General features: G+C 45.4%; 1 protein-coding gene across 3 annotated transcripts in view; it reads right to left on the bottom strand.

Annotated features, from left to right (window-relative positions):
* Positions 1 to 2,559: 2,559 nt before the first annotated feature.
* Positions 2,560 to 12,263, bottom strand: part of ITGAE (integrin subunit alpha E) — a 63,792-nt gene continuing 54,088 nt past the window's right edge. The window contains exons 27-31 of one of the 3 annotated variants that reach the window (XM_061390719.1): positions 12,084 to 12,140; positions 11,666 to 11,761; positions 9,845 to 9,940; positions 6,892 to 7,002; positions 2,560 to 5,948 (exon numbers count right to left, since the gene is read on the bottom strand). In XM_061390719.1, coding sequence (XP_061246703.1) covers positions 5,853 to 5,948; positions 6,892 to 7,002; positions 9,845 to 9,940; positions 11,666 to 11,761; positions 12,084 to 12,140 — 456 coding nt within the window. In that variant the 3' untranslated portion in view covers positions 2,560 to 5,852. The remainder of the gene's footprint in view (positions 5,949 to 6,891; positions 7,003 to 9,844; positions 9,941 to 11,665; positions 11,762 to 12,083; positions 12,141 to 12,263) is intronic. The other 2 variants (XM_061390718.1, XM_061390717.1) reach the window with 2 other exon arrangements.

Raw genomic sequence — 12,263 nt, forward strand, 5'->3', positions numbered from 1 at the left:
TTAAGGAAGTATGGGTAGACAGTTTTGTGAAACTTCTGTTTGAAGTATGTGTGTGCATATGACATTATGACGTATAATGCATTTCTTCCCGTGGGTCAAGGTCAAAACAACGTGAAAAATACTTCCCTTGAGCTGCAAACCAAGTATCTGCAATCTACCTCCACGTGGCTGGGGCTGGCTCACCACCCCAAGTTCAGATCTAATCCCCATTGTACCCCAAGCAGGAGAAGGGGTCTTTGCTTTTTGCGTTGGCATTACTAGAAGTCCAAGTTCAGGGATGCTTCCAAAACCAAGATGAATTCAAGCACTTGAGTGAAAACTGCTTGCAGTCTTTGAGTGATGGTTTCCCAGTCTCTACCTAAACCCATCTCACCAGGCATCCTGTTCAAATGATCTTCCCCACCATTACTGTTCGAATGTTTATCAGCTTAGCAAATAGTTAAGTCAGCAGTCAGGGTGAATAGTCAAAGCCCCTTTCTCTCTCCTCCGCCCAAATCATCCACATCATACTTCATTGTAACGAGTGTCGTCCACCTGAAAGAAAGGAACTGGCTGTGACTGGACTGACCAATCTCATCTGGTTTGTAAGGCTGTCTCGGATGATCTAAGGTAACTGCAGTGAAGTGATGGGGAATTGTAAAATAAACTCAGAATGTATTCTCCAAAAAATTAAAGGAAGCACAAGAGGAAACACAAACTGCATAAAACAATCTGGTCCTTGGAGGAGAGGTTACTTATACCTAACAAACAAGGTTTCATTTCCCATCCCAGAGGAGAGGAAGGCTCAAGCAACGGCTGAGACAGGAGATCTCAATCTGTCTCAGGACACAAAAGGAAGTCATCCCAAGGCAAGGAAAGCCCTTGCTTCAGAGCCCGGAGGATGCTGGATGACCTGGAAGGGACAAGAGTGGAAAAGGCATGGTGGCATGGAAAGGGTTTCACAAAGCAATTTATCCTTTAATTCTTCTTTTGCTCTGGAGAGTCCTGCTATGATAAACACGTCCCATTAATAGACATTAGTGGTCCATTTAAGAAACAGCAGATATATTACTCATGTTGCTTCAAAGAGTCAACAGGAAGAAGGAAGCCCATCTCTGTGGGAAGCATTTCTGAGTCCATCAGCAGCCTGGTGACCTGTCGTAATTGATGGGTTATTCCTCATTATTCAGTTCTCAGAATGTGACCTGGGGAAAAACTCCACTGAGGTGGCACTTAAAAAGAATAAACTGTCAAATGCTGGTCCACTTGGTATTGAAAAGGGTAAAGGCTCAAACTCAAGTCAACCAAACCGAAGTGACACCAGCTCGAACATGGTACATGGTAGAGAAAGCTGCTCCTGCTCCCTGCAGGAGTTTCCCCAAAACCTGCATGTAGTCACCCTGGTCCATCCCCTCCTCTGTCGCCTTGAGTTCCCAGGGCTGTAGTGATGAACCCACAGCAAGTGAGACATCCTCCTGTGAACCAAGAGTGGGTGTGACTTCCGTAGCTCCTGCACTCAGTCCTTCCAAGGCTCTTCCTCTTTATTGCAGTCACTGTCCCCGCCCGCCTTTCTGGCCTGACAAGCCCGTTAAGCACACCAGCTTCAGGGGGGTTGGCTGACAGTTTCATCACATCCTGCACGTTCCAACCCCCGGGGCCTTTGCTCAGGCCAGTCTCTCCTCAGCACCCCGTGGCTTCAAGATTCCAATTACAGGGGTCCATCTCCTTCACAAAGGCTTCCTGGATCCTTCGCCTTCTCTGAATTCCCAAAGGACAGGATCCACTCTTCCAGGAGTTATAGCTGAGTGCTATCTCATGTCCCGTAGGGCTATGAGGACAGGAAAGGCTTTACCGCTTCTGCCCCACCTGCCTATAATGACATAGACCATCATCCAGGAGACAAGTGGGAGGGTGGGGGAGGGAGAGAGGGAGGAGGGAAAGTTGATCCTGAACATCCTGCCTGTACCCATTAGCCTGCACATTTGAGGTGTCAAGAGTACAGTGACTAAGCCTTTGAGTGTATATTCTTGAAGATTTCAACAGAGATCATTCTGCTAGAGCATTATGTTAAATTTGTCTCCTGAAGCAACTTCTTAGTCATCAAGACTCCGAGTCTGTGCTATCCATTGACAAAGTGTAAAACTCTGATCTAACTAGTGTCTCACAGGGTGTGGCTCTTGCATCAGAGATCACTCAGAGAGCTTGCCGGAAAAGCTGATTCCCAGGACCAGAGCATCGGCATCTTCAGCATCCTACCTGCAGCCTGGGAACTTGAAGAGCTGAGCGCCACCTGTGCCTCTTCCCCAGAAAAGCCTGTAAACCTCCACTCTGCCAACCTACACCTTGCCCACCTGTAATTGAGCTTTTGTGGAAAAACATTAGACCTGGAGGTTCTTCCTTAAACTAGTTTTAAGGCCTCAGGCAAGTTGTTTCCTCCTCCATGAAACAGCTAATGGAGCCTGGGGTGACTCTGAGATGAGCTGCCTAAGTACAGAGCCTGGGGTAGAACAGATGTTCTTATTAAATGGACCAGAATATACGGAGGAGGTCTGTGAAGCTGGATGGAGAAACTGTTCCACATTTATTTTTACTGCTCTTTATTTGAAATCTAACATTTCCTTCAATTACAAATGCAGACAACAAACCACAGGAGTGTCAGTAGTACCTGTATCTTTTTTTGTTTTTTGGCAGTACCTGTATCTTAATACCAAAAGAAATTATATTTTCCCATCACATTATAGGTATGCCTTAAAAAACATTTAAGCTTATCACTACTTCAAAAGTAGCATAGTTATTAGACCTGTTGCTTTAACACCTTTGTAAGTACATTTAATAAGTACATGTGAATATTACAAAAGCACAGAATATGGTCTGGAAGATACGTGCCAGGCCAGTTCGCCTCAGCCTCTAAGGAGGGGCACAAGTCGGGGCGAGGTCGTGGCTAAGGCAAAGTTTCACTTTCCACTCTGATCCTACTACGAGAATGAATATGTATTTAGTAATATTAATACTTACGTAGTTTTTGAAATGTCCTTCCACTGATCAAAATAAAGTCAACTGGAGTTGGGAACTGTCTCTTTAGGTGCATCCAGCTACCTTCTGAACTCTTTGACAGTTGAACAACTGCTCTTCCTGGAGTGACTAAGAGTCCCTTGATTCCATTTACTGGAGCTATTCTTAAAGTAACAGTAAAATCCTGGCACTATTACAAGGTTATAATTAGGGCTGCTACTGCTGCTGCTGCTAAGTCACTTCAGTTGTGTCCAACTCTGTGCGACCCCATGGACTGCAGCCTACCAGGCTCCTCTAGGAGACCCCAAAATACCTAACCCTGATCTTAACCAAATATCCCTGCTTGTATGGATATTAGAGAAAATGCACGGAATAACACACTAGTGCAGATCACTTTAGACTGCTGGGCTTGGCTGAATGGAACCAAAATCTAACTGGGCCTAAACAGTTTGACCAGTTTATTACAGATCGATCCCTGAGTTGGGAAGATCCCCAGGAGAAGGGAAAGGCTACCCACTCCAGTATTCTGGCCTAGAGAATTCCATGGACTGTATGGTCCATGGGGTGGCAAAGAGTCGGACACGACTGAGCAACTTTCACTTTGACTTTTTCGCATCTGCTTGTTTCATCCCTCCATGATCAAATTCAAAGTTCAGATGTTATCATAAGAGAACAAGGTTATCTGGATGAGCACTCATAGGCCCGTAACGGGAAACAAAAACACAGAAACTGAAGGGGCCCTTCCCCACGCCACTGTCCAGCTGGCCCCTTCTGAGGCCTTTTCTGGCCAGGAGCGTGGCCCTGTGGCATGACCCACTGTCCTTGGATCTGTGCAAGCTCTGGTATGTCCTGCTCCCGGGAGGAGGAGGGTCAACAGGAAATGGGACAGGTCTGGCACTGGACAGGCATCTTTTGGAAGAAAGACAAGGTTACAGCCCAAGTCACAGCCCATGAATTTATACAATGCAACCATGTCTCCATTTCAGTCTCCTCCTCCTCAGGGACTGATCCCTTATGAAGTCTCCTGACTACACACTGGTCTAATCCAATCATAGCCCAGTCAGTCAATAGCTTATAGGCAGTCAATGTAAGACTTGACTGTTATAATCACAGTGGGATCTTATTTACAATGAACAGCATAAAAGCAGAGACTGCAAGTCACCTGTAATAATGCAAACCCGGACACACAACAGGGAAATATCTAAGCAAATTTACTTCTTTCTTTTCCTTCAAAGGCATACCTCAGAGACAGTGCAAGTTTGGTTCCAGACACCATGACAAAGCAAATATCACAATAAAATGAGTCATACACTTTTGGTTTCCCAGTACATATAAAAGTTATGTCAGGACTTCAGTGGTTAAGAATCCATCTTGTAATGCAAAAGACACTGGGTTCAATCCCTGGTCCAGAAAGATTCCACAGGCTGAGAGGTAACTAAACTCATGTGCACAACTACTGAGCCCCTGCTCTGCAGCCCATGAGCTGCCGCTACTGAAGCCTGCGTGCCCTAAGGCCTGTGCCCTGCAACGAGAGAAGCCAAAGCAACGAGAAGCGTGTGCACTACAACTTAGAGCAGTCCCCGCCAGCTGCAGCTAGAGAAAGCCCGCAGCAACAAAGATTCAGCACAGCCCCAAAAAAATTTTTTTGTCAGGCACAGAGGTTAACTTCTTAGACCCCAATAAGTCCTAGTTAGAGAAATAACGATGGGAAAAAGTATAAATATCAGAAAGACTCCCAATTACCATTATGTACAGACAGGACTTTGAAGTCAATGGAAAAGCTATGAAGAAACAGAGTCCAGGGACTTCCCTGGCGGCCCAGTGTTTAGGACCCAGCCCTTTCACTTCGAGGATTCAATCCCTGGTTGGGGAACTGCGAGCCCATAAGCCTCACAGCTCAGCCTAAGACAAACAAAAACAAACAATGAAAGCACTTGAATTAAAGAACACAGAGGGATCGCAGGATTGCTTTCTACATTATGTACTCCTGCTTCGCTTGTTTGCAATGATATTTATCACCCATGAAAACACAAACTGTGCCACTGCACAGCTGAGAGTGGACAGATGCGGTCAAGTTTTAACAGCATGGGGCATATAAATAAAATAAGGATACTAAGAGCAAGGTCAGCCTGTAATGAGGCCCTAATCTCGGTGTCCCCAACTCCCAGGCCAGGTTCCACCTCCCCCTGTGGGCAGGCATGTCTCTCATTGAGACATGAAGGTCCCTGAGCAAGTCACTCAGCAGGAAGCCAGGCGAGGACCCGCACAGGATGTTAAGCAGACACTACAGAACAAAGTCCTGGTCTCCTCTCCCTCCTTGTTCCTGTTTTGGTAACCCCTGTTTTTCTACTTTTTACTTTTGTTCTGGGGGGTGCTTTTTCATGGCCTGATTTGAAATAACAGACTGCATCCTTTGATCATAAAAATGCCAGACCAGGAACGGCTTCTGACCACTGTCCCCCACAAAGATGTACTTCATGGAAGACTATTTTGGAAGATGTTAATAGAAATGGCATGAAAAAAGTGCTCTTAGGCAAGCAAGCCTGGGAGATGCCATATAACCTTCTCTGGGGCGGGGCAGGGGGGATCACAAAGTATATCATATTTGCATATTAAAGGCACTTCTTCTGTAAAGAAAATAGTTTACCTTTATTTACAACCAAATGTTTCCCAGGTTTCTTTTCTGCACAATGCACAGGCACTTTGGGGACAATGTATGGTTAAAAAACACTCCACAAACAACTTGTTAGATTCCGCACTTGGTCATCTAAAGGGAAGGTCGTCTGTACAACCTAAAAGGAAGGTCTCTAGAAGCTTCATGACTGGCTGATACTCTCTCCGGATGGATGAGGAAGTTGCTCCTAATTATCTTCTTCCAGCAGACTCTGTGATTTTAGCTGGTCCTTTCTTATGCTCTCCAAGTTCAGCTCTCTGTATTTTCTTTTAAAAAAGCCACACTAAAACAAAGGGAGGGAAGACCAATTACAGGCCTAAGCCATCCATCTGCTTTAGAAAACCATTTATCTTTTTGTTGCCAAATATCCCCAGTGCTCCTCTGCTTCTTCTGCTTCCTCTGAATCTCCCCAGATGATCCAATCCTTCGAGACCCATCTTAAATACTGCCTTCCCACAAGCATTCTGTGTTCAGTCCCCAGTCAGAAGTGGTTTTCCACCTTCCTCTGAACCCGCACCCCACTTTCACCTTTTTAAGTTAACTAATTCTGCTAAGTACTATCATTTCAGCTGTACTGGATCTATTTATGTAAAAGATAGAAAGAGATCAAGTACAGCCCCCCTACACATCAAGAAACTCACAATCTAGTTGGGAAGAGAAACAATGACAACACAGTATAACCACTGCTTCTTGGAAGGGTTTCTAGAGGGCAGTTCAAGGGAAAAGCATAAAGGTCAGTTCAGAGGACTCAGGAATCTCTGGGCTGAGTTTTAAGGGAAGAGCGAGAGCAAATTATGAAGGAAAGGGCTTGGGAGGCGGGTGTAGAGAGCCTCACTGCAAACACAGAGAGACAAAGCTATTCAGTTCAGTGTGTTGAGAAAAAAAGCAAGACTCGAGGGTGGAGAGAGTAGAGGCAGACATTAGATGCCTTGGATAGCAGTGAAAGAGTTTGAACATTAGATCAGGGGAAGGAAAGGAAAGGATTTAAATAGGAAAGGAACATCAGGTCCCTTTTAGGAAAATAGCTCTGCACTCCAATTCTTCAATGAGATCTTGATCTTTTTCAGACAGAAACTGTCTTGATTCATTTGCCTCAACAGGTGTGTGGCTAAAGGAAGAAGGAAACGGGGTCACAAGGCTAGGGTAGCTGCTCGAGGTCGAGGGGTGACTCTCTAAGCAGAATTCTGCCCAACACCAGAACCTTCATGAACGTGGGGGGAACTGACCTTGACTAGGATGACTATAATCACGATCAAAACCAGAAGGCCCCCAACACTGCTTTTAATGATGAGAGACAGAGAATACGCCTCCTCATCTTTCAGGAGGATGACAGTGATCTGCAACAAAACACAGAGATCACCCTGTAAGTCAGGTGAAGCAAAATGAAGTGAAAATTCCACATTATTTTAAGAAGCGAAATATGAGAACTTGGCAACATACCGTGTATTGATCAAGACTGACAACAGTAAAGCAAAAAGCTAAACCTTTCCTGATGCAGTATTTAAAATTATCTAATGAGATTTCTGGTTTCTGGTTCCACATGTAAGGGGCTTGGAAGTCACCACTCCATGCTAACAAGGAAAAAGGTGACCAGATTGGAAAATCAACAACTTTTCTTGGATCCCTAAGAGAGGGGAGGACACCAGGCAAACCTGCTGCCACCAAGAGCAGAGGGACAGACAGACAGATGGACACAGAGAGCAGAGGCTCACCACCGCCAGGGAAGGAAATCCTGAACTGCAACGGATGGACTGCTGTAAGCACGACAGTGATGACTCTGGGGCTGCAAACTCCGGGGAACCCAGCCACTGGGGTGAGGTTACTCCAGGCACTTGACCAGGTTCCCACAGTCAATGCTGGAGAAAAAACCCTTCATGCTTCCAGCAGGGAACAGAAAAGGAATCACTTTGAAATAAGCCAAAGAACTCTGATCTGAACAAGGACTGGGCTCAGGGGAAAACAGTTAACCCTAGCCTAACCTGCTGGATATAATGAGAGCCTAACTGTTCTGGGGGAAGGGAAGTGCCCAACTCAAGCCCACTCTAGCTATCCTGTCCCACAGAAACAGTGAGGAAGTTCACAGGCCAGACGCCCAGGCTCATTAAAAGACTGAGCCCTAATTACAGAACCACAGAGCACCTCCCCTCCCCACACCTCACTACATTAATGAAGGTCTGCCTACAGAAGTTCCTTTTACCTGGTACAGCATTTCCAGCTATCAAAAGAAAATTATCGGGTACACCAAAAGGCAAAAAAACAAAATTTAAAAAGAGAGAGTAAGCACCAGAACCAGATATGCCAAGAATGTTAGAATTATCAGACTGGCAATTTAAAACCACCACGATGAATATGCTAAGGGCTCCAAAGGATAGAACAGACAGCACACAAGAACAAACAGCAGACGGGCAATGTAAGCAGAGAGACTGAGACCCTAAGAAAGAACCAGAGAGAAATATTAGAGATGAACAGCTGCTGTGATGGGAACAAAGAATGCCTTCGATGTACACATCAGTAGACTGGACATGGCTGAGCAAAGAATCTCTGAGCTAGGTAGAGCAACAGAATCTTCAAAAAACAAAGAGAACAAAAACTGGAGGTGGGGTGAGGGGAGGAGTAAACCAGAGGACAGGAAAGTGATCTGATGACCAAAATACTTCATACAAACTATTCTGGTCTCTTATCTAGCAGTCCGTCAGGAGACTGACCTTCTGGTTGTGTGTGTGTGTGAGAGAGAGAGTCTGAACCAGGCACGGGTTCAATCCCTGGTGGGGGAACGAAGAGCCCATGTGCCATGTGCCGTGTGGCCCGAAAAACAAGAAAAAGAAAGAAAAGGAAGTCACGGGAAGAAAAACTCCTTTTACTACTGACCTCTTGGCTTCCTATTCTGTATTCTGCCATGTGAAAATGTACTGCTGGGAGAGGTGGCGACTTTAGGCCAGGCACAAGGGAAGGCATCGCCAGCACATAGTCAGGAAAGCTCAAGATTTGAAGGAGCCCGGCCACTGACACCGGTCTGCCTCCACCCCCAGATAAACACAAGAGGCCTTTAAGGCACATTAGTTTGGTTTTTTTTGCAGCTGAAATGCACTTAAAACTTAGCTTCGGGTACTGAATTTCAAAAAAGGAAAATCATCATGGAGACTCTACAATAAAAGCACCAGTAAGTAAAGGGGGAACACTTATACATAAATAAATGACTTAAGAATGTGCATATAAGACACTGTTAATAGGAACTCTTTTGGGGAGGAGGGAATCCAGGGTGTGGGAGACAGGGAGTGAAGGAATCACTATTTTTCATTTGGGATCTTTGCATAAGACTTGGATTTTCTTTTTTTTTTTTTTAATCTGTGCAATGATATAATGGGAACACTTCTCTTTCTTCCACATCATTTTCTGTATCAGACACACTCAAAAATAAACAAATGTTATTTCTGACATGTCTAGAGAACTGTGCCTTTCCCCTCCTCCAGGAAGGAAAGCAGAGGAGCTAATGTTGAGCAATCCACTCTCACCCTCTTGACACTCAGGCTTCACTAAAGAGCTCACAGATGGACCATTTCTGGCACTAGCAGCTGCCTAGGGCAAGTGTCAACAAGAACGACAGCCCCGCGGGGGCACACACAGTCTTCAGCCCACAGATCACAAAGGTCAAAGGTCAGTCTGACTTGCAGTCACATGTTAAACCTCTGCAAAACGAATCCAAGGGTTCCAGGACTTAGTTTAAGACTTATAAGAGGAAAAAAAAAAAAGAAAAGACATAAGAGAATTGTGCACTCATGAGTATTGTAACCATGGGACACTGTAACTAAACACTGGTATCACATACTAGCAAGCGAGTTAATACATATAAGAAAAAAAAATTCTCAACTAGGAAATAAAAAAAAATTTTTCAAATCAAAGTATATATAGTTAGGTGTTGATTCCAGCCTAGTTATAACAACTGAGACTTCCTCTGCTTAGGCCTCTTATTCAGTTGCCTCATTTCAGAGACAGAAAAACTTAGGCAGAACCTGAGTAACTCAAGGTCATGGAGACAGCTGGTTGCAGAGTCAAGAGCAGAGGTAATAAGACTGAAACAGGAAGAGGGCAATAGCAAGTGCCTATTTGTACAAGGGCGCTAAAGCCAGGCACAGGCTTCCCAGGACAACACCCAGAAAATAGAAAACAGCCAGGGATTACCTTAGTTCTGTGGTTCTCTGTGTTGAGCCCCTCATACAGAGATTTGTTGAAAGATATTTCACCAAGGATCTGCAGCTCAGTCACATCTCTTAGTAACTATAAGATGGGGAAGAAAAAAAGTGAAACATATTTTAGACATGGACCTACTACATTTTTTTTTTTTTGGAGTTAACTTTTTTTTTTAATTGGAGTATAGTTGATTTAAAATAGACTTCTAAAAAAAATGGACTTACAATTCCTGGACAGCATCATTCCTTACGTTTCTGTTTTTTGGTCAAGGCATGTGGGATCTTAGTTCCCCGACCAGGGATCGAACCTATACCCCCTGCACTGGAGGGCAAAGTCTTAACCACTGGACTGCCAAGGAAACCGCCCCCCCCCCCCTTCTCATCTTTCCCTTTAAATGTGTTCCTTCTCCAGTATTCCTCAAGTCTAATGAATGGCCTCAGCAACCACTAAGTTTCCCAAGCCAGAAACCTAGTTAAAACTCAACTTCTTTTCCCTTATCCTTTACCCCACACCACACTCCCATGCCCAAGTCAGTTCTTGATGATTCTTTTTTTTTTTCAGTCTCTCTTAACACCTGTCCCTTTTCCGCCATTCTCACTGCTACTTCTTCAGCTCAGATCCCATCATTCTCACCTGGATCATCACAAGATGTTAAACTTGACTTTAGTTCCTACTTTTGAATGAGTGATCAGGCAAAGTCTAGCTAAGAAGGTAATATGTGAATTAAATATAAGAAAAAAGCACACACATGAAGATCTAGGAGAAAAGCTGTCTCATGCAGAAGGAGCAGCAAGTACAAAGGTCCAGTGGCTAGAACAATAGCAGCAAGCTGGAGTCTAAGAAGCAGGGAAGACGAAAGTATTAGGAGATGGAGGAGTAAGTGGAGACCAGATCATAGGATGCCTGGGACACCACTGAAAAAGACAAATTTTAGTCTAAGTGTATACAGTTGTTTTTTTTTAAAAGCCGATAAGTGGCATAGTGTTTGCTTTTAAAAAATAGCTGCTCCATGAAGAATGTCTGTGAAGGACACGGCAAAAGCACAGGCAAGAAAAGCAGGGAGGCGGCTACCGCAGTGAATCCAGCAAGAGGTGGTGACCTGAACAACAGCGGAGACAGACAGAAGTGAATGGATTTAGAATATATCTGGGGGTGGGGATGGGGCAGAATGACAGAGTTGGCTGCTGGAACAGATAAGGGGATGTAAGAAAAAGGAGTTCGGACTTCCCTGGTGGTCCAGTGGCTAAGACTCAGAGCTCCCAATGCAGGGAACATGGGTCGGATCCCTGGTCAGGGAACTAGATCCTGCAAGCCACAATTAAGACCTGGTGCAGCCAAATAAGTAAATAAATATTTTTTTAAAAAATTTTTTTAAGGAAAAGGAGTCGCCACAAGGAATTCCTAGAATTCCTAGTAAGTCAGCAGTGTAAGGGCATCCCAGATGGCTCAGAGGTAAAGAATCCGCCTGCCAATGCTGGAGCAGCAGCAGACGCGGGTTCCATCCCTGGTTCGTGAAGATCCCCTGGAGGAGGAAATGGCAACCCACTCCAGTATTCTTGTCAGGATAATCCCATGGACAGAGGAGCCTGGTGGGCTGCAGTCCGCCGGAACGCAGAGTCGGACACCCCTGAGCACGCAAGCAACTCGTAAGTTACCCTAGTTAGTTACCCTGAGAGAGTGGGGAAGCAACAGGCTGGAGCAGAAGGTGGATCAACAGACCTGTTTTGGACACTTTATATTTGGAGATGCTATTAATATTATCGTTTCCAGGGAAGATGCCCGAGAAACGTGGATTAATCAAATCCTAAGTACCTGCTTTAGCTGATTCAAGGAGAGCTCTGCAGCCACGGTTACATTTTCTTTATCCGAGGTGACCTTACAGCTTACTGAATGCCATTCTTCCACAAGCTGAAAGAGGATGGGTGTTAATTAGCACGATCTGTTTATGGGGTGGAAAAGCTGGGAATTTTAACACTTAGCACACAGACAACCTCAAGGTCGAGGAATAAAGGGTGTGAGCAGTTTCTGCCCTCATTTGGTTCCAGCAAAGCCGCAACCCTGGCAAACGTGAGCCGGTGAAGAGACTAAGGGGCGCCTCAGGAACGTTCGGCCTGTGCTTTCAGGGGAAGTCTCGGCAAAGTACAATCCCGGCGTCTCAAGGCACCCGCTTCAGGCCGTCCTCCCTCCCCCATGACCCCCTCTCTCCGGTCTTTGGGATGACTGCGCTCACCTGAACCAGGTCGCTCCCACAAACGCGCTCGAGAGCCTGAGTGCACACGGTGTGGGCCTGAAACGACAACCATCTCAGTCCATCCCCGCAACACAATGAAAAAGCCAAACCGCCATAGTTACCCGCCCCCTCCCACTTCTCGCGAGATCCGTCATGATTGCGCGGACGGCCGGGCGCTAG

The sequence above is a fragment of the Bos javanicus genome, chromosome 19, assembly GCF_032452875.1.
Source record: "Bos javanicus breed banteng chromosome 19, ARS-OSU_banteng_1.0, whole genome shotgun sequence".
In the NCBI taxonomy this organism is placed as follows: Eukaryota; Metazoa; Chordata; class Mammalia; order Artiodactyla; family Bovidae; genus Bos; species Bos javanicus.